A 21,570-nucleotide genomic window follows, 5' to 3' on the forward strand; every position below is an offset into this window, starting at 1 on the left:
GAGAGACTGTCTGGACCAGTTTTAGTGAGCTGGCTGCATGAGTGGCTTCCTCTGCCAGTACCTACTCTATCCTGGAGCAAAATAAACTCTAAGGGCAGAAAAGTAGTTTATCTGTAAAGAGACAGAGCAGGAAGAGGAGAGAAGAACTGAGAACTGAGACAGGTTGGGCCACGTTATGACTATAGTACATGTTTAAAAAGTTGGGAGAAAAGATCATTTGTGCTGTTAGAATGGGGTGCTGAGGGGGTTCCTACAAATTGATCTCTGTAGGTACAGCCCCCTACCCCTTCTAAGGCATTTGACAACCTTTTTGACATGGGGAGCCCAGAGGAGGGGGAGATTTGGGAGAAGGGGTTTTAAGATGCCAGCTTCTGTGCCCTCTCTTCATTCTCAGGCTCAGTCCCCTACACACACACACACACACACACACACACAAATTTGTCAGCTCCAGCCTTTTGAGTTTTTTTCCTATTTTGGAAAAAGAGGTGTCACTCTGCCCCAAAGCAATAATAGCTCTCCTGCCTCCCAACCTCTAGCCCCCTCCCATTTCTCCAGACTAAGACATTCTGGGCCTGGGAGCCCCTGAACCCACATGGAGTTACTGTCCATGGTCACCTGAACCTAAGTTGGGAGGTGGGAATGGGAAGATGGTTGAAGGAGCCAGAAACAGGAAGTACAGAGGTGAAGTGTGGGCCCAAACCTCTCAGCTGGGTGGTGGGCGGAGCCCCTGGGCAGGAGGCCTAGAAGTTCTCGTAATGATGGGAGAAATGAGTTCCATCCTGCCTGTTGATGAGCTGACAGGCCTTTTCCACATTCTTGGTCATGCCAGGGGGGCCGCAGCTAAACACCCCAATCTTCCGGACCTGTTGAAGGAGGAAGAGGTAAAGGCTGGCTCAGTGTTCAGAGGTATGGATAACTCGGTGTTCAAAGGGAGGGCTAGCTCCATGATCATATAAAGACCAGCGAGAGTCCTTGGTGAGGACTCATGCCATGTTCCTGATGAAGGTTTGCTTCATACCATGTATACTGAGGGCTGGCTCAGTGTTTAAAAATCTAGCTCAGTTTTGGTAGACTTGCTCTCTGTGGGTCCAGCCTCTCCCCTCTCCAAGGCATTTGCCAGCTTCAAGTACAAGATCAGTGTTTCTAATAGGGGACAGTCTAATCAATGTTCAACTTGAGGGACAGCTTAGTGTCTCACTGAGGGCAACCCAGTTTTGATGAGAGTGTGGCCAGCCCCATATTTGCGGTGAAGATGTAGCTCGGCGTCCAGGTTGAGGGCTGGCTCAGTATTAAAGGTGAGGGTAGCTCTGAATTTTTGGTGAGGACTAGCTTAGTCACTGAGCCCTTCCTTCTGGACAAGACAGCATGGCTTCAGAGGTGGCAAGTCCCTGTTGCCTGCTGCCTCCCTTAGCCCCTCAGGGTGACCCCCACCTCTCCTTTTCCATCCCTTTACCCCACCAGTCTCCCAGGCAATGGGTTCTCCTTCCCTGATGGAGCAGGTTTGGGAACTTTGCTCAGACCTCAGATGATAAAGGTGAAGAGAACGTGAACGTGGGGTGGAGACTGACCTGTGGGTGGACCTTCTGCAGGGAGTTGAAGAAAGGCTCGAAGGGGGGGCGGCCAAAGTGGGTGATGGAGCGCAGGCCCGTGAACAGACTCCGGTTCAGCACCTTCTGGAAGTGCCGCTCACAGATGTACTGGGGACACAGGGGCAGGTCAAGCCAAGGACAATCACGGTCAGTGCCTAGCTCAAGCTAGCCTACAGCCCAGGAGACAGAGACTGGTGTGGGAAGGGAGCTGGAGGCTGAGGATGGCAACTGGGCCTGGCTATCCATCCACCTGCCCTGGCCATCTACCCTGCCAACCCACATACCCACTGAGCTGCCCGGCCTGGCCAGCCCTGACGTACCAGCATGGTGGTCCTGAGGTCGAACTTCTCAGCCAGCTGGGTGATGTAGATGTGCACAGACACCAGGTCCTGGTGGTCATTCTCCTCCACCTCCCGGATGATGTCAGCTACCCACTCAAACTGCCGCTGGGTCCGGGTCACCCAGATGAAGTAGACCTGGGGACACAGAGGCTGGAGCTTAGAACCCAGCTCATCTCAAGCTCCCTACATCCCAGGAATCACCATATCAATAGAATTCTTCTGTTCTCCAACAGCTGGTGCCTCTCCCTAGAGGGCCTGGGGAGGTGGACTGTATGGAGTCGGCAGGGCCACGCTCTGAGTGAGGCAGGAGATGGAGTTGCCCCAGGGCATGGAGAGGTAGAAGTGAGCAGTAGCATCAGGCAGTGAGAAAGGACTGTTGTCAAGTGAGCTGAACTTCTCGTGGGGAGGGAAGCAGCTTCCTCTTGCTGAGCCTGACCTGCCACTCCCTCCAATGGGCCCTGCTCAGGCTGCTAGGCTCCCAACCTATGGGCTTCCCAGAGGGAGAGGGTCCCTCTAAGGATGGGTCACAGAACAGTCTCCAGCGAAGACTGGAGAAGATGCAGCTGGCTGCCTGGAATGGGTGGGCATGGGCTCAATGAGAGACCAGGGGAATGAAAGCTGCCCTGGATGACTCACTGCCAGCTTCTGAGGGGGTGAAATGGGGCTGTGTGGGTTAAGAAGCAGAGCCAGCTCGGACGGAGAAGGGGAGCTGTCTGTCACCCTCTGAATGCTGACAGCATACGGGCTGGGCTTCTGCCCGCTGCATTCCAGTGCCCCTGACTCACCTGCCAGGCCCAGAAAGACAAGCAGGGGCCTGCCACCACGGCCAGGCTGAGGTGAAGGGGCCTGGTGTGGAGGGGCCTAAGGGCCTGGGCTGAGTTCCTGGGAGCCAACCCAGCCCACCATCCCTACCTCGCCACCTCTCCTCCTCTTCCTCCTGAGAGCAGAGCCAGTTTCACCTGTGCCCCACCCCAAGCATGCCCTTCCCTCTCCCAGCCCGACAATACTTCAAGCGCTGGCTTCCTCTGCAAGAGAAAATAGGTTTCTTCACCCCTCTCCAACCCTGCCTGGAGGGACTCTCAGAAGCAGATCCTACGTGGGGCACCCCATAACTGAGTGAAGGAGCCTGGAGGCCTCAGCGAACCAACTCTGTCCTTTAGGGTCCAGGAATAGCCTGACTCCTTTGGGTATCAGGCCAACTTGGCCTTGCCCAGTTCAGGGAGACCTAGAACAGAGGCAGGAGACAGGCACAGACGGATACAGTGATAGGGAGCAGGGAGCAGGGAGCTGTGGGCTGGTGGGAGGAGGGCACTCACCTTCTTACAGAACACTTGGCAGCTGACTGATGACTTGAAGACCAGGTCCTTGAGGATGGAGGCAAAGGGGGTGACCCCAATGCCCCCTCCCACTAGCACTGACACCTCAAACTTGTGCCACTCTTGGTGGCCCTCTCCAAATGGTCCATCAAGGTACAGCTGTAGGGAGGGAAGTGGGTTTGAGTTCAGTTCAGCTACCACCACAGTTCTGAAGCCAGAAATGGGAGGCAGGGAAATGCAGGTGGGTTTATGGAGTGATGGAGAAGGGGGCTTACAGCATCACCTGGAACAATCCCTCTCTGGATAGAGGGAAGAAAGGAACACAGTGGGGAGTCTGGTGCTGCAGGACCAAGGCCTGCTAAGGGGATGTGGGAGCATGTGGCACATCTGGCCTGGGTCTCAGCACCTTTGGATATTTGGCACAGCTGTCACCCGTCTGGGGCGAGTAGATCTCCCTGAGGTGGGTGGTCCAGGGCCCTGCTGCCCGGATGTGCAGGCTGAGCGTGTCCTCGTGGGGCGCAGAAGTCAGTGTGAAGGGGTGGTACTCTGTGGTTCCCAGAGCCAGGCAGGCGATCCGCACCCACTGTCCTGATTTGTACTCGAAGCCTTGGGGCCGCTGGAACTGCAGGTGGGTGACTCCTGACGAGGGCAGGTGGGCGGGAGGCTGCTATCCTGAACCCAGCAACAATGTGGCCTCTAGAGAGTTCCCCCACCTGCAACCTTAGCTCTGCTTTTGAAGTATGACAGGGGAGGCCTCCCCCCATCAGAAGTCATTACTCCTCTGAGGCCTTGTCTACCCTGAGGAGGGGCTGGGCAGCACCAGGGCTGGTGGTCAGGAGGCGAAGGGCAGTCCTGCCTGGGCTCCCACCCTCTCCTGTTGTGAGAGATGCCCTTGTCGCCTGGCCAAAAGCTATTTTTAACCAGCTCCCACGTCCCTGACACCTCAAGGCCCCAGCCACCTCTGCTGGGCCAGGCCAGGAGATGGCAAGGCTCTGCCCCTGCCCTGTCAGCTTCCTCAGTACCAGCACTCTGCCCCCCTGACAGCCTCGAGGCCTGGTACCTGAAGGCAGCAGCTCTGCCTTCACCACGCTGATCTCCACCTTCTTCCGGCTCAGGCTCACCAGCTTGTCTCCCGCATAGATTAGTGCTGGGACCAGGAAGAAGATGTGGAAACGGGGCAGCTGGATCAGTGCGAAGCTGCCATGCATGATGAGCTGGAAACAGCAAAGAGTACAGCTGAGACCCAAGCCACACCCACAGCAGGGTCCGAGGCCAGCCTAGGCCTTAGACCCCTGCATTCTTCCCAAGTTGGCCCAACCAATCCCCACCTCAGCAGGTGCCATGCTCCTTCCAGGTTCCAAAATTTAACTGGTCCCAACCCATCCCCCAAAGCATCCATGTTAGGAAGACTATCTGCATCTTCCTGTCACCATCCTAGACCAAGCCACCTGCACTCATTCAGTAGCCTCCTGATGGGTCTTTCACTGGGTTGCGTGACTGATCCATTCTCTTCAAGACAGCCAGTGAGTTTTAAAAGATCGTTTTATCATGTCATCCACAGTTCAAAAAACCTTAGAGGACTTTCTGTTAGGCCACGAGGCCTCATGCTGCTCTGGCCTCCACCTGCCAGCATTTCCCCCTCTCTGTTCTTCAAACACAGCAAGTCCTTTCTGCTTCAAGATTTGGCAGCTGCTGCTGCCTCTGCTGGGAATGCCTTTCCCCTGGTTCTTCCCATGGTTACGCCCATTTCATTTTTCAGGCCTCAGCAGAAATGCTACCTCCTCAGTCCCTTCAGAGCACTGTCGTCATCCATGGTAACTGTGCTGCTTCATTGGTGGACATGTTTCCTGTCGTTCTCCCCACCGGACTGCAGGAGTAGGGACTGCGTCCATTTGGTTTGCCATGATACTCTCAGCTCTGAGCAGTTTCTGCCTGGCACATGGTAGGCACTCAGTAACTACTGAGTCAATGGAAGGAGCTTCCCCAATTTCTCCTCTCCCTTTGGAGATAAAGGACACTTAACCAGTCCTCCTTTTCCATGACAACTGACAGGTATCGCCCAGCTCTGGTCCCTTCCCCAACAAGCTGGCTAACGTGGTCAGACACTGCTTGCCCTCATTCTTCGGCTTGCTTGCTCCTGCGTCTGGTCAGTATGGCTCCCGCCTCCACCTCTTCTCAGGACCTGCCCACGGAGGGCTCACGAGCGAGTGGCCCAACCCCGAGGTCTCCTTCAGACCACATCCAGTCCCACCCTTGGCAGCCTGTGGCTCTAATGACCACCCCTCCTTGTCACTTGTGCAACAATGTTTACCGGTTCTCCCTCCCCGTCTCAGGCTGTTCACTTTCTATCTGCGGCACTGGCTCTGTTCCTTCTCCCACCCCTGATCCTGTGTGTTGCCCAAGCCTGCTTTCCTCACCTTCTGCTCTTCTCTGTCTATGCTCTCCCACGTCGCGTGGCCTCTTAGCTGAGCCACAGCCCCTCAGCTTCAGCGACAGCCCTCACAGATCTGCCACGTCCTGCCACCGCCTAATGCCCTTTTGGCCACCCACAGCCAGGCCTGTCTCCTCCGTGCCTGAATAGTCTATCATCATTCCCGCCTCTGCACCAGTGCTCATGCCCTTCCTTCCACCTGGAATGCCCTTCAGTTTCCACTCTGCCCTGTCAAACCTCAGCTTATCTCTCCTTAAGGCCTGGCCCAAGTCCTATCTTCTGCCCAAAGTCTTCCCTAACCAGTTTGGCCCGAATGAAACTCCCTTCAATGAGCTCTTGTAACTGACTGGAACACTCAGCTCAGCAATTAATCCTGTATTATTATCTGTTCATTTTGATCATTTCACGTGCAGGGCACTTATCTCTGCAGCAAATCCTCAGCCCCTGAGGGCAGAGCTTAGAGCCTCCCCTTCCTCTGCTGGGCCTAGCACAGAGCAAGTATGTATCAGACCCTCCATAGACAGCTGTTAAACTGAACTCCAGTTTCTCACTCAGCTCCCCTGTACCCCCGCTGAGTGTTCCCCAATTCTTGAGCCTTTCCCCACACAGCTAACTCAAACCTCTTTAGGCTCTTTCCTGAATTGGCTCGGTTTTTTCCCAAGTTCCTCTTTCATTAGGGAGCCCACACCCACCACCAAGGCTTTCTGTGCATCCAGCCAGGCTGAGAACAATGTCAGGATGACATCATACTCCTGTTTATACACCCCGTTTGGTGTTGGCTCTGCCTTCACACCACAAAGCTGCTGCAGACTCACGGTTGACCAAGGAGCCTGGGGAACAGCCTGCCAGCTCAGCTCCTGCTGTGCTAGCCCCATCCTCTGCAGCCTGGATCAGGAGCCTGGACATCCTTCCCCAGAGGCTACTCCCCACTGGGGTCCTTTATTTGTAACTTCTCTTTCTGCCTGAGGTCAAGTGGCCACATCTGGGATAAGTGGAAAGGCGGCGGGTGCTTTGACTCGGATCTCCCCCTAGGTGAGATGTTCCCAAGTTGCCAGAGCTAGGACTGCCCCTCAGAGGGGCCTGCATCTTTCACAGCTACTAAGTTTCCTGGTGAATCCCCAGGTGATCCCCAGAACCCCAGGAATAAATCAGAAAGGGGTCTCAGGGAACCAGGCTGGCCACTCTTCTGGGTCTCCTGTCTAGTTCCAAAAAGCTGCCTTATCACCAGGAACAAGACCATCATCTCCACCCCTGACAAAAACAGTAACCTAGATGCTAGGGCTCTACCCATTATCAGGAAGGTAGGGAGGGAGGGAGAAATTAGTCACAGCTTTCAAAGAAGAGAGAGACTTCTTTGGAAACCAACATCATCAGCTCTAGGAAACATCCTAAGCCTAGGCTGGGTAGTCATCTTCAGGACCATGACGTGCTGAGCCTCAGGCAAGATGGAAACACACCCTCCTACCTACCAGTGAAGACAGACCTGGGAGGAGGCAGGGCCAACAATGGTACCAGGCTGAGCCAGACAATGATGACCTCTCTCCCTTTGTCTCAGGATGAAGGAGACCCCTGTGTGCAGTTCTGCCTGGAGCCAGGTGACAGAGAGGGCAGCCATCTGGGCTCTGCACTTCTTGAATGCTGGCAGCCAGACTGTTATCAGTGGGGATGTCAGAGCTTTCGGACTTGGTTTAACTTCTCAGCAAGGCCCTCAGGGTGCCCTTTGCAGCAATGCCTGTGTCTGTGAGAGAGGTAGGCCCAAGCAGAGCCACAACACAGGGGCAGAGATCAGAGTCATCTCTGGAACTAGCCTGCTGAAGCAGCTGATGACAAATCCAGGGGAAGGTGAGGGGAAAAGGAGACAAGAAGGGAAAGAATCTGAAGGAAGGGAGGCAGGAGCCCAGATTAAGGAGATGGAAAAGGGAAAGGTGGAATCTCAAAAATCCATTTTATCAACAGTCCAAGTGAAGACATTTTGAGCAAGTTCATTAACTTTACAAGTGGCACTTCGCTAGCTGGGTAGGGTACTAATACCCCAGAAAACAGGATTAGAACAAAAGTAGCAGAACCCACATAAGATAAGTTTCTCTTAAAAAAGTTGATGCTCCCATCAGTGTAGACTGTTCACCCAAGAGCCCAAACCAGCCACCCAAAGTGGGGAAAGACTGGCTGGGCAGAAGTAATGTGGGGGTGACTGCAAAGAATGTAGATCAGCCTGGTAAGGCTGCTACTGCAAGCTCACGCCAGGGAGTCAGTCTTCCAAGTGCTGCATATTGGGGGAGTCTACTGAGGAGCCCCACAACGCCATTTTTTAAGAGAGAGATGGAGAAGTGAAGAGGATACTTGAAATAACTCATGAGAGGGCAACCTGATGTCTCAGCCATCACTGCCTCCCTGGGAACATCTGCCCAGACTCCGCTGGCCTGGTTCCCAGCCAAAGGCCTCACCAGCACGTAGAGCAGGATGTAGAGGTGGTGGGTCAGCCAGAAGCCCCGGAAACTGCAACGGCGGAAGTGGTGGGAGGCAAAGATGTACATGATGGCAAGAACTAGGAGCAGCATGACCCCCGTGAGACCTGCAAAATGAACGTGGGATAAAGGGCTGAGGAGCAGGCCCTCACAGAGGGGGCTGTTCTGAGGTGCTAGGGTCCCCTCTCCACTCTGCAGCTCTAGGCAGGGGGTGGGGAAAGCCTGGCATTCTTCCCTTGTCCGCTTCCCGACACCGCCGATCATAGGTACCTCTCATTTCAACAGACCCTACTTGTCTTTCATAGACCTGTCATGACTTATTTTTCAAGCACCTGTGTCATTAATTGTTTTGTCTGTCACTTTCTCCAATCTCAGGTCCACAAGAACAGGGACCTGGCTAGGCTGGTTCACCATTGCATCCTAGTGCCTAGTGCAGGGTCTAGCACACCATGGGCCTCATGGAAGTGTGGAAGTGTGTGCTGTATGAATGAATGCATGGGGCAGCCACTCGGTGCCCTCTGGGAGGAACTCTGGACCCCGCAGGTCCTGCCCTTAGGGAGCCAAGGCTTGGTCAGTGTCCCAGCAGCACTCCACCCTGCAGCCACAGCACATAGCATAAGTACTGGCACCATCAGTGAGTGTGTGAGTGAGTGGGGCCACGCTGTCCCCACTCATCACCAGAGCCCCCCTAGGTCCAGCCCAGAGCTGGTGGGAGGCCCTTCCTCTCACAGGGCATCCCAGGCTCGGCGTGCACAGGAGGGCAATACTGGGAGACATTCCAGAGAACGGCCCCTCAAGTGATCAAGGAGGGGAGAGGCAGCAGTGAGGAAGATTAGAGGGCTGCGCACAGAAAAGTAGCAGGTAGCAAGGGATCTAGCCAAAGCCTATAAAGTCCTTGAAAAGAGAGGAAGACATAAACACAGGCTGATCCACTAAACCCCAGTGTGCAGGAATTAGCAAGCACTCTCTAAAGTTCAAAGCAGATCGTTTTAGGATTTAAAAAAAAATGCTGTGTTCACAGAAAGGAGTGAATGTAGAAAATGTGTTACCCCAAGGAGGGAACAGACTGAAAATATAAATAGCTTCAAGAAGCATTTGAATAGATTTACAGCTAATAGCTCTAAAATGAGTGATTATGGGGAGTTAGGAATATGCCCCTAAACAGCTCTTGTCAAGACAGACTACGAGATAGAGGGGGAGGGAGAAGAGGGTGCCTGTGAAGCTTCACAAAGAGCCTGGTCCCTCCCCCATGCAGCTAGGGCACAGCATTCCTCAAAGTCACTGTCATGGTAGGTGTGTGTTGGAGGGGAGGAGTACACTCTCATTCCTCAGAGGAAGGAACTAGTTCAGAAATGGGGCAGGAACCCAGCTAAGCCCTGAGAAGGCCTGGAATGCAGTCTCCTACTGCCTAGAAGAGCACTCAGGCGAGGGCAGAACCTGCCTCACTGTGAAGACTGAGTGCAACTGGGCTGCTCGTGGCAGACAGAACCCAGAGCCTGGAACTCAGAGCCAGGCCCGGAAATTCACAGAGCAGAGAGGGCTCTCACCTGGCACGGTCTGGAAGAACCACCAGTAATACTTCTGGGGGAACTCGGACCTGCGGGAAAGGGAAAGCAAGGACAGATCCTGTGAGGATTATGGCTGGGACTTCCAGAAAGGACCTTCCACAGGAGGCACCCCAACCCAGACACCAGTTTTCCTTTCTGGAGACTTCGGATTGGGGGCTTGGGTTAGTTATTGTCTTCAAGGTGACAGACACACTCCTCTGAGCCAAGAGAATTTGCTTCTTTCCATCTGCAAAGAATTCCCGCCCCTCCCACCCTCCCACCCTCAGTTCTACCACACACACACACTCACCCGTTGTCATGGAAGAGGCCGGGGAAGAGGCAGGAGAGGACGCTGAGCGGGCTGATGGAGAAGAGGTACACATTCACCACATGGCCTGCACTGTGTAAGACTAAGGAAGACCAGATAGGGTTGAGGTGAGCCTGGGGCCAGCCCGCTGTGGGGGCTCAACCCATTCAGCACAAGCTGGAGGACTCCAGCCAGCCAGAGTTGGGGGCCTGAAGCAGGACGCTAGGGACCCTAGAGATTCTGCTCTCTAATCAATCTCCTGCCCCCCCCCACCCCATACAGACACCATCCATGAAAACAGCCACATGGGTCTGAAATTATATCAGACCTATGTAAGTTCATTCCTTTGGTTTCTCTCACAGAATTATGTTTTAAAACATAAAAACTTGGAGAGCTCACACATTGTGTGCACTCATTCTGGGGTGTTAGTAATTGTCAGCAGGAGGCTGGTGAGGTGATCTTGAAAGCGTGGGAAGAGGCACTGGTGGGGCAGTAAGGGGCTCCTGGGCTTACTTCACATCGCATCTAAGACTCACACTCAAGACAGGTGCAAGTAGGGGAGCGGGCTCTCAGGGGAGGGGAAGCCAGCAGGGAGTGGGAGGATGTGGAGATAATCCCAGGGAAGGCCAGGCCCTGCCTGTGAGGACGATGGCAGTGGAGGCAATGAGGCGATGGAAGTCCACGGCTGCGTCAAAGGGCACGTAGCGGTTGAGGAAGGTCTCTCGCAGAAAGGTGATGAGATTGCGGCACATGGTGAGCAGGATGTAGGAGAACATGAAGGAGATGCTGGCCGCCGTGCCCCGCGACAGTATGATGCCCACGCGGGTGGTGTCCGTGATGCCCGTGTGGTGAGCCGCAAAGGCGTAGTCTACGGAGGGACCAGGCGGGTGAGGTCCACGCCGGCCCTGGGCCGCCACGGACCACAACAAGCCTTCCAGTCTCCACTCAAGCGGGCCCCGCCCCGCCCTCCCCGGGTCCCCAGGAGGCCCCTCCCCCAGGCTGTCAGTCACTGCAGCCCCGCCCCTGGGCTGTCCGGCGCTCACAGTAGGCCCTCTCCAGGAAGAGGCCCCCCGCAATGGTGTAGAACACCGCCAGGCAGCCTATATGGCGCCGGTAGTTCTCCACGAAGCGCTTGAACTGCTGCACTGTCTGGTGGCGACGGCTGCGCTGAAACTTCTCTCGGTGAGCCTCAGTGAACAGCAGGGGCTGGAACGATGTCACCCTGGGAGACAGGAAGTTTTGGCTAAGGACCAAATGCTAATGCGGGCCTGCTCGTCCAAGGGGAGCAAGGAGCATTGAGCTACTCAAGCCAAGGAGGGTAGCAGACCGCAAAGGCTCGTCAAAACCACACTCCTCAAGCCAGCTGTCAGCGCGGGAACGGCCTGGCAAGTGGTCAGTTGGTCAGTTCATTCCAGTGGATGCACGCCATCCATCTCAGTTCCCAATCTCACTCAGACAGACCTCTCCCTTGCCAATCTGTAGCTCTCACCTTCCACCAGCTCCATTCTCACCCTTTACTGGAGCTCAAAGGACACCTCCCCAGGAAGCCCTCCCTGACCTCCCAGGCAGAGGTGAGCATTTCTTTGAGCTCTGAAGCTCCTTGCTCTTACCACTGTAATATTCATCAGTGGGACACTGTAACTCTTACCATACCAGATTAGCTCATCAGACTGTGATGTTCTTGAGCAGGGACTATTCATCCTGCCTGCACCCCCAGTACCAACACAGTGCTTGGCACCAAGCAATCAATGTATGCGTGCTGAAGGGATGGATGAACTGCCTGGACTTGAGGGGAGGAGTAGGCGTACTTCTTGCCAAACCTCCGTCGAATCTCCTGGGGAGGGTCTGTGTCTGTGGGGCACTGCAGTCTCCATGGTGTCAGCTCTACCTCCACATCGACGTTGCTGGGGGGACAGCGAGCTCTCATCCTGGGAGAGGGGCTAGGACAGGCATGTAGGAGTTAGGATAGGACCTTGGGCACCTGAGCCACTTGGTCCTGGCTGCTGCCCCTGGTCTGCCAGAGCCTCTCTGGTGAGGAAAGGTCAGAGCTCTCAGCCAGAGAACAACAAGATTCCCACAGAGACTTAGCAAGAGAATGTGTCAGGTCCTGGGGGTCCTGGCCAAGATGTCAATACAGTTCTGCCGTTCAAAAGGGCACATGATCCAGGCCGCAGGTGAGTGCAGAAATCCAGCAGGCTCTCTGTTCTCCATCCTGCAGGGCTCTGTCTGCCCAGAGTAAGGAATGCTTTTTTCTAATTTACACGGAGGCAGTACTTGGGCTGGTGACAACCCTGATTCTAGTCATTCTGGGGAGAAGAAAGGCACCTCCATGACCTCAGTCCTCCTCCCAATATTTCCAGATAAGAGCTCACCAGATCTTCTCCTGGCTGATGTAGGAGGCTCGCCGGCAGAGGTCTTTGATGACTTCAGGCACCTCCACCCCTGCAACATAGAGTTGGACTAGGGAGCAGCTCAGGGCCCAGAGCCTGGGAGGATGGCTCAAATGCACAGCACCCAGCCCATGTCCAGACACTGTAGAGGGTCCTTGGCCAGTACCCTGCCTCTGGGTGCCAGCCTTAGCCAGTGCCCTCAGTGGGAGCTAGATCCAACCATGGGTAGGCAGAGAGAATGCCTGAAACAAAGTTGGCCAGGCAGGCTCCTCTGAATGTGTGTCCACCTTCAGCTGCACTCCTGGGACTGGTATCAGGCTTCTGGGGTAGGGTTCAGGAACCATATGCAACCTGCCTGCTAAAACCACTCAACCACAGAACCCTGCTAAATACCCTCCAGCTTAAAGCCTCCTAGGAGTTAAATGTATAATCTAGGTAGTACATATATGAGAGATCACTGTAAAATTCTTCCCACTTTCCTGTGTTTGAAAATGCTCCTAATAAAATGTCAGGGGTGGGAGGAACCCTCCCGGGAGCTGCCCCAGCGCCAAGGGGCAGGGCAGGACTGAGCTGTAAATCCAGGTTCTCACAGGAGGCCTGGGAATCTTCAGGTCACTTCTAAATGCTAAACCAGTCCGGAAGATTACCCTGGTCTATAGCCCAGAGGCCAAAAATGATTAAGCTGAATTTAATGAAATCAGAGTGTTTAAAACAAAGTATAGATGATTCTCCTCTCAAATGGTTCAGCAAACAGCAAATGTGGCAAAATGGTATGGCAAATCTAGGTGAAGGGTAAAGGGAAGCTCCTTGTACTGTTCTTGCACCTTTTCTGCAGGTTCAAAATGTTTCAAAGTGAAATAAGGAGGAAACAACAAAACATAACAAGAATTAAAAGCAAAATAAAACTACTCAATGCTAACCTTCTACTGAATCGCTAACCCCCAGGCCTGGTCCTCCCCTCCACTCCAGGGGCTGGATGTCCCCAGGACTCTGGTTGGGCTCACTTCCAGGCACCTGTCAAATGCTCTGCCCTCAGGCCTGGGTGCCTGCTGCTCTGGCTGCCAGCGAAAGGTGAAAACTGCAGAATCAGGAGTGCGGGGTCTGTGCTCTACCACCTCTCTTCCCACCCTGGGCAGGGGAAGCCCTGACCAGAGGCCTGGCTGTGTCTTGTACAACTTGCCCCTCACCCCCATCTGGGTTGCTCAGTACCCCCAATTCTCATGATCCTGGGAGGGACTGAGTTTGGTCTCAGCATGCCCCAGTGAGAATCCCAGGGTGTGAAGACATCGTATCAGCCCAGGGAAAGCCACAGGCAGTCCCTCTGCCTGCCACCTGCCCCCTCCTCACCTTGACTCTAGCCCCGACCCATCTGAGTCAGACACAGGTGGGGCAGGAACAACAGAAGTGGGTCTCCATACACTCAGCAAACCTTTAATGAGCACTCCTTTGAGGGGTAAAGCGGCAAACAAAACCAGAGCACCCCACCAACACTAGACACCCTGGTTGAGGTGTGTATGGCCCAGGTAGGGCTGTAATGAGAAGACACTCTTCCCCCTGACCTGGGCACCGGGCACAGGGGCCTTCGACAGGAAAGCAGAATTCTAGCCGCCACCCCCAACCCCATCTTGACTCCGCCCACACCACTAAGCAGGGCTGCTGTATGACTTTTCTGGGCTGTAGGCACTATTGCCTTCCTGCATTAAAAAAAAAAATATATATATATATATATTTTACAATTATGTTGGTATAAAAAAGACTATAATCCTATAATAAAAATTACATATTATTATTACATTCCTTCTTTTCTTCTGACTTTAAAAGAAATTTAAACATTTCCGTGGGCTCCTCAAAGTTTGTGGGCCCCAGGCATGTGCCTACTGGGCCTCAAGGGTAAGTCAGCCCTGCCCAGCAGGCCACCCCACCTTTAACGCAGAGCTGGGTGAAGCGGAGCTCGCTGTCGTGGTCCCGCAGCATGAAGTGGAAGTCCTCCCACGTCAGCTCCTGCTTGTCCTGGAAGCCCGATTCCCGGAACATGGACTCCACCACCTCGGCCAGCTGGGCCTTGGACAGGCAGTTGTTGGAGATCTCGATGAAGGACCTGGGGCCAGTGGGAGGGGAGCCATCAGGCCCTGACAAGGGCCCTGGGGCCAACACGCCAGGGCCCATGGCCATCCCATCAGGTCCTCAGAGCCCACAGGGAAGGCCCCCCTCACGGGTCATGTCCCACCCCCTCCTAGTTACAGCAGTCTCTGGCTACGTGGGTGAGAGGAGGAGGCCCCTGCTCTCTTACCCTCCTGCTCCCCCCTTCCTATCCCACCTCTCTTCCTGGCAGTCCCTGCTCCAGCCCACTCTCTTGGCTGTCCCATATGACCAACCTCAGCATCCTGATGAACTCATCCTTGGAAATGAGACCGTTCCCATCAAAGTCATACATGCGGAACATAAGGCGAGACTTCTCCTCGGGAGAGCCTGGGAGAAGGAGGGCCCTGTGAGAGCACCAGCCCACCTGCCTAAACCTCAAGCTGGCCGGAAGGGGCCTCACACTAGTGTGACTCACTTCTGGACACAGCAAAGGGTCTCTCTGCTTCCTGACCACTACCTAATGTCTGCTATGACTGAGACCTGCCCTCAGTGCTTCCCCATCTCCAACAGGTAAGCTACACTCCAGCCTCAGTCTCCAGCCCCTTCCATCTTTTCCTATTTGGACACTTTCTCCTTCCCTACCTTTCATGAAGACTACCAAGATGTCCAGGAACTCCCGGAAGGACAGGTAGCCATTACCATCCTTGTCGGCCAGAGAGAACATGGACTCCACAAACATGTCCTGGGGCTTGAGGCCCAGGGACTCGGCAAACTCGGCCCGGCTCAGCTCACAAGTCAGGGCCTCCCGCACCTTCTGCGATGAGTCCAGGGGCAGGGCCCCTGCGTCCGCCTGGTCAATGTCCAGCACCTGCACTCGGGCAGCAGGAGAGGGAGGGAGTAAAACAGACAAGGCTTCTTTGACTTGAAGGCCGGTAGAGGCTTGTAGGCGCTATCTTTTAAGGTGTCTGCCCAGCACCCACTCCCCTAAGCACTGCCCCATCAGCCCTGTGGGTGGTCCTTGGGCAATTTGTTCTACAGAGCCCTGGGCCTCTATATTAGCTGACTGAACCAGGGATGTACATTTGACCCAAGCAGAAGATCTGGAATTGGGACTGAGAAATCCCAGGACTACTGTGACCTGAGCACAAGAAAACAGAAGTTGTGAAGCACCCTGTTCCTCCAAGTGCTCAGGGACACAGAGATGGAGGGAAGCGGGGACACAGACAACACGCAGGCAGCCTGAGACCGGAGTGGCCTAGTTTGCTGACAGCTTTCCCTTTCCTGTCCCTTCCAGGCCAGGTCAGTGTCCTCCTTTTGGACTTCCTGAGACACCACTATATCCTCAGAGTCAGTTGACACTTTCTCAATGCTAGCTTGAGCAGGCTTCTCTGACCTCCAAAGGAGTTTTAACTAAGAAAAAGCCTCAGCTGGGTTTAGAAAAAGCTGGGCTTGGGAAAGGGAGATTCTCATCACAGACCAGCTCCAGCCTGCCCAGGAGCTGCCCCAGCAGCAGAACAGATGGTGCGGGAAGTAAGCAAGCCCCAGGCCCCTGCACCCGTCTTTCCTGCCTGTCAGCTGGGGGCCCTTAGTCCAAGCCTGGCTGTGGCTTCATGAGATAAAGCATGTTGCTTCAAACAAGGTGCTTTAGTGGAAAGGGTCTGGGGCTGGGGGCAAGAGACACCCAGGTTTATGTCCCAGCTTTGCCACCAGCTTGCTGCATGACCTCAGGTGGGTCTCTTCAGTTGTCTGATATTCAGTTCCTCACCTGCCCTATTTATCTCACAGGGTTATTGTGAGACTCTACCAGAGGTTGTATGGGAAATGTTTTGAAAGCTAAAAGCACTGTGCAGATAGAAAGTGTTGGCAGCTCCCCTCAGGACACAGTAACATGCCCTTAGCTCCCAGCACAGGGAGTTTCCAGAGCCCTGGTGGATCCTGAACTGAGAGGAGGTGCCTGGCTCCTGCCCGGGCCCTGGCAATGAGTCACCCTGGCTGGGGGTCCCTCGGTTCTAGTGCATACTTAGGTTGTTGGAGGAGTGAGCCACGTGCCTGCACGTGATGAATGACCATTAAATGGTGGTGTCCCTCATAAATTCTCTCCCCAGTCAGCCAACCCTGCTCTTGCTCAAACATTAACTTTTTTCCCTTCAATACTGGGCACCTCTGTTCAGTCCTTTCTGCTTTTTTTCTGAGCCCAAATTTTTCCAACTTTTTCTGAGCACTTGCCAAATCTCACCTCCACCATGACCTTACACCAGCCTGAAGCCTCGCTACCTTTTCTGGACTCCTAGACCACTCGTATCCTGGATCTCTTTTGTGGCTGACATTCTTCTCCAGTTATCTTCCTTTCAGTGCTTGTCCTGTCTTCCCAGTGGGCTAATAAACTCCTTCGGTGGGGCCACGCCATATTTATCTTACATCTCCCAAGCTTCTCCTTTCCACTGTTCTGCTCCCAGGCTGCCTTCATTTTCGTGCCAGATAAGGACTCATGTCCTTACATTTCTCTTCCTACCTTGTTCCCCCACATTCTGCCAATAGTCTCAGAAGTCTGAAAGGTGGGCATTAATGCCACACGGAGCCCTCCAGCAGCTGCACACCCCACCAGGGGGCGGCTGACTGAGTGCTCTTACTGCCCCCTGGCTGCCCGTCTCACCCTAGGTTTCTGCAGCCATTTGGGCAGGATGAGCTGAGTGAGGGCAGAAAGGCTGGGCAGCCCCGAGGAGAGAAATAAATGACCCATGTAGATAAACCCCTTCCCAGCATTGCCTCCTTGGAGGAAGTCTCACAGATGAGAGTAGGCTTGGGAAGGGGGCAGGAGCATTTCCTTACAGAAAGGTCAGGTTACTTAGCCAAAATCACAGTAGAGTTGGTTATCAGCTGAGAACTCAGGGCTTCTACCTTTCCCTGAGTCACCCCACGGCCTCACGTAGGTAAGGGCACCACCACAGGCAGACATGCAAGGACTGATCTGATCCCACAAACACACCTGGGAGAAAAGGTGCCTGAAAAAGGTCTCCAGGAGGTGGCTCCGCTGTTCCCGTGTCACAGCTGCCCTCATCAGCTCCTGCTCCCGCAGCTCCCACTCCTGGAAGCTCAGCCCACTCTCCTTCAGAGCTCCCTGGAGGTTTTCCACCATCACCTGCCGCTCTTCCTCCAGGTTAAATAGCAGCACCTACGGAGGGAGCACGAGGGAGAGCAACCACGCTTCAAGGCCTCTGAAGGCCAAGAGCTTTCCATGAATTTTGTTTTGGGAAAGGGGGGACTGGAAAGAGTACCCATGTAAAAGGGATACTGTTATTTCCTGGGCTCAGTGGGGTTAAGGGCCTTGCTTATAGGTACAGAAGTGGCATTCAAAGGCACATGTATGAAGCCATTCTTCCCTCTCTGTTCCATACTAGAGAAGGGTGGGAAGGCAGGAAGGGCAGAGGATGGAGGGGACCGTGAGCTAGAGTCAGAGTTGAAGATCAGCCTCCTGCTGAGCCCCCCTCCAAAGTCCCTAATGGTTCACAAGATCCTGCAATCAGGGAACAGGAAAGAGGGGCCAGTTTCTTCCAAGGACTCCCAGCTGGGACCTGCCAGGGCATCCTTACAAAGGGAGGGGTGGACTGTGTCCCCAAGAGTAAGAAGGGGCTGTGGGGATCATGGCATCCAGCAGGCTCAGAGCAGGACAAACATCTCCCAGTTTATCTATCAGGTACTGCAGCCAGGGACTAGAGGCCAGGAACCCTGCCTGGCCGCCTCCCTGGCTGTGGCTGTGGACAAGGAGCCAGGGGCCAGCTGGGCTGTACCAGGTCATATTCCTTTGGGATCTTGAGCAGCAGGGCACGGCGTCTGCGGTTGCTGGACAGGATGAGGCTGACCTGCTGCGGGGGATGCAGCTGGACGGTGCGGAGCACAGAGAGCCTGCCATCCATCACGTGGATCTGACCAGGCTGCAGGTGCACCAGCACAGGCCGGCAGGGCTCTTTGTGGCCCTGCCATTCCAACGCTGGAGAGAGATGGGGCTGGGTCAGCTAGGGCCCATGGGGAGGAGGAGGGCCAGCTCAGGGCTGCAGTTAGAGCAAGGCCTCCAAGCTCCTTGCCCCTTCTTCGGTCCTGAGGGTCATCCCCTCCCTGACAGTCCTGCTGTGCCTCTAGCCCATGATAAGCATATCAACTACCATTTCCTACATGTTTACTATGTTCCCAACATGGTACCAAGTGCTTTGCATGAGCTACTTTATTTCATCTTCATAAATCTGTGAAGTAAGTGCTATTATTATTACCATTTTACAGAGAAGAAAAAAAATAGATTTAGAGAGATTAAGAAACTGGCTGAAGGTCCAATAGCCCATGGTGGTAGAACCAAGATTCCAATCCTCAGTGACTGTGACTCTAGACCTTCGTTAATTACTTCTCTGTTGCCTGAGATTCTAGTGTGAGACGCCACAAAGCAGCAATTCTCAGGAATTTGTGCATCACAGTAACCCTGTGACACGTAGGCAGGGTCTTGTGACTCCTCCCCACCAGTCTATCACATTTCCTTTATTTGGGAGGAGCTAAGGCAGATGGAGGACTCCAGGTCCAGCTTCTACTTCATGCCCCTGTGGTTCTTCCTGTCAGCCCTGGCCTGCCTGGAGGCCCAGAAAAGGGAGGCCTTTTCCTTAGGCTGCTAAGGGAGGTGGGGGCTGTAGCCCAGAGTCATATCCTCCCACCTCTACCCTGGCCAGCCCCAGGCCTACCTTTCATGCCCCCCATGAGCTTCTGAGACATGACGCTCTGGCGGTTCCGGCCCTGGAGCCTCTTGAAATTTCTCCTCCTAAGCTGGGCAACAATCCAGGCACTGAGCAGGCTCACTGAGAGGGCAGAGGCAGAAGGATGCTCAGAGGAAGCGGGTGTCTGGGGAGATCAGTGGCTTCTTTCCCAGGCTCCTTTCCTTGGCAAGACTATCTGCTTTCCCCACCTCCTAGGTTACCCATTCAATTGTATCAAACTATGAAGCTCCCCAAGGGGAGCTGTTTGCATCTCAGGGGGAGCTCTGAGTGGCATCTAAAAAGCCTGCTTCCACCACTTAGGTCCCTTCCCAGCCAGAGACTGGACCCACTCCACGAGGCTGCTGGTCAGCCCACACACAGCCACACCAAAGGCTAGGTCCCAAGCAACTACATTCCAGCCCTGGTCTCAAGCAGGGATTTGCCTCTGAGAGTTGCCCAGGCTCCCACAGATTGCTGTGAATTGTGGACCGCCCATGGCTCCTCACCTATCTGGACCCTGGGTTGGGGGTGGACCCCAGAAGAAAAAGGAGGCAACTCTCCCCGGAGCTAACTCATCTGCAGGTCGGACACTTCTCATTTCCCTCCTGCACCGATGTTTCTTCATCTGCCCAGGGGAACAGTACTCTGCACAGTTGTCTGACCACCCTAGATGAAAACACTCCAATCCCACCCCCAGGCTTATCCCGCTCACCCAGCCCCGCCCTGCCCATCACTTTTACCCAGGGGGAAGCAGCAAAGAGTCGCGATGGTGATCCCAAAGCCAAATCCACTGCCTTCAAAATAGTCCCGCATGACGGGGGGAGCACAGGCTGGCAGGCCCTCAGTGCTGAGCTGTCTTGGCTGCGGGCAGGGGTCTCCTGTGGAGAGAGAAGCTACAGCCCTGGAAGGATGCGGGACCACAAGCTCTCATACAGGATCACCAAGGAGGTGAGGGTGGCAGAAAGGGAGAGGGGAGAGGGCTGATTAGCCCTGCCATTGTACCAAGAATGTGGCATTTGCCTTCTTGGGCAACAAGTAGGGTGAAAAATGAAAGTCATCCTGTCTCTCTGTCACATATACACATGTGTACACACACACACACACACAGCCCTTTCCCTATCACTGCTGTGCGATTAGGATATTCTTAGATATTATCACTATACTTGGCCCTCCTAATGTTACAACCATCCGGGCCAAAAGTTAGCCTCCTCACCAGGTCTCTCTGCATCTCAGTCCTTCCCTCACTTGGGCACACTAGAGTTGTGTAGAAGGGAACCTACACAGCTGTATTTGGTCACCCCGGTGCCCAGAATCAAAGTTCCCAAAGGCAGAACTATAGCTCACTACCTCCTTAGACTCTACTATTCAGCCACACTGAACCAAGCCCACAGCTGAGGAGAGATGAGGCACCCAACCCCAAGCCCCACCAAGTGTCCCCTGGCCACTCACCGGCATGCCAGAAAAAGACGCTGGGCTGCAGGGCACCATGGTTCACATTGGTGACAGCCACGAGAACATCCCGTAGGGAAGTGTTCCTAATCTCTGCAATCTCTTTTTCAGAGAACAGCCTGGGGGTGGGAGAGGTGGGGAGCTGTTGAGGTGGGAGAGAGGTGCAGCCAGGAACCCAGATGAGGAAAAAGACCCAGAGGGGTTGGGGAGGGGTGGTGGGCCAGCTGGGAATCAAGGGCCCCTGGGGGCTGTTTACAGGCAGAGATTCTGGGGCCCAGGCCAAGGGAGAGTCTGAGGTCAGAACCCAGGCAGGCCTCACCCATTTCTGGTGTTCTCAAACCAGTAGCGGTCGCCATCCCGCAGTCGCACAAACTGATCAAGGACGATGGCCTTGAAGAGAGGTCCAGGGTCCCCATGGCTCTCCAGGAGCCCCCCAGGGAGTAGCTCCAGCCGGGACAGGTCCTGGCTGTACAGGGCAGCTGTGGCCTCCAGCACCTGGGGCCAAGAAGGGACAGAAGTAAGTGAAAGACCTGGAGGTAGCTTCCAGGGATCAGCCCCAGAGATAGTCATAATAAGCGACAGTGACAATAACTCACTTACTGTGCCCTGGGTACTGCTTTGACTGCTTTATATAAGTTAACTCATTTATGAGAAGCCTCTCACAGATTCAGCCGCCTATCTTATAAAGTCAGTCCCCTGTTACTTGCTCTTGAAAAGGTATAAAAGTTGAAGTGCCAAAATCAGCACAAAAGTTAAATGGTAGAATGATGCGTTATAAAAGGTTTCTATTCTTTAGAGATAAAAAAAGTTTTAAAATATCAAATCCCTGGATATACATTGCCTTTTAGAGACAGTGTTCAATAATATACGAGCAGTATTTTCTACTTGATCTTTGGTTTTCTCCACAGTGTAAATAAAAA

The 21,570-nt window shown here is 54.2% G+C and overlaps 1 protein-coding gene across 2 annotated transcripts in view; it reads right to left on the reverse strand.

The window, feature by feature from the left end:
• Positions 1-21,570, reverse strand: part of DUOX1 (dual oxidase 1) — a 36,151-nt gene that overhangs the window by 4,694 nt on the left and 9,887 nt on the right. Inside the window, exons 13-34 of one of the 2 annotated variants that reach the window (XM_072962511.1) lie at positions 20,970-21,145; positions 20,651-20,769; positions 19,942-20,079; positions 19,190-19,303; positions 18,257-18,456; positions 17,455-17,640; positions 15,111-15,336; positions 14,762-14,855; positions 14,309-14,484; positions 12,369-12,438; positions 11,805-11,936; positions 11,040-11,218; positions 10,634-10,864; positions 10,000-10,099; positions 9,690-9,739; positions 8,122-8,249; positions 4,307-4,460; positions 3,653-3,885; positions 3,247-3,405; positions 1,910-2,065; positions 1,569-1,697; positions 701-863 (exon numbers count right to left, since the gene is read on the reverse strand). In XM_072962511.1, the coding sequence (XP_072818612.1) occupies positions 741-863; positions 1,569-1,697; positions 1,910-2,065; positions 3,247-3,405; positions 3,653-3,885; positions 4,307-4,460; positions 8,122-8,249; positions 9,690-9,739; positions 10,000-10,099; positions 10,634-10,864; positions 11,040-11,218; positions 11,805-11,936; positions 12,369-12,438; positions 14,309-14,484; positions 14,762-14,855; positions 15,111-15,336; positions 17,455-17,640; positions 18,257-18,456; positions 19,190-19,303; positions 19,942-20,079; positions 20,651-20,769; positions 20,970-21,145 (3,273 nt within the window). In that variant the 3' untranslated portion in view covers positions 701-740. Of the gene's footprint in view, positions 1-168; positions 864-1,568; positions 1,698-1,909; positions 2,066-3,246; positions 3,406-3,652; positions 3,886-4,306; positions 4,461-8,121; positions 8,250-9,689; positions 9,740-9,999; positions 10,100-10,633; positions 10,865-11,039; positions 11,219-11,804; positions 11,937-12,368; positions 12,439-14,308; positions 14,485-14,761; positions 14,856-15,110; positions 15,337-17,454; positions 17,641-18,256; positions 18,457-19,189; positions 19,304-19,941; positions 20,080-20,650; positions 20,770-20,969; positions 21,146-21,570 lie in introns of those variants that run through there. The other variant, XM_072962510.1, reaches the window with a different exon arrangement.

Source organism: Vicugna pacos, chromosome 6 (assembly GCF_048564905.1).
Source record: "Vicugna pacos chromosome 6, VicPac4, whole genome shotgun sequence".
NCBI lineage: Eukaryota > Metazoa > Chordata > Mammalia > Artiodactyla > Camelidae > Vicugna > Vicugna pacos.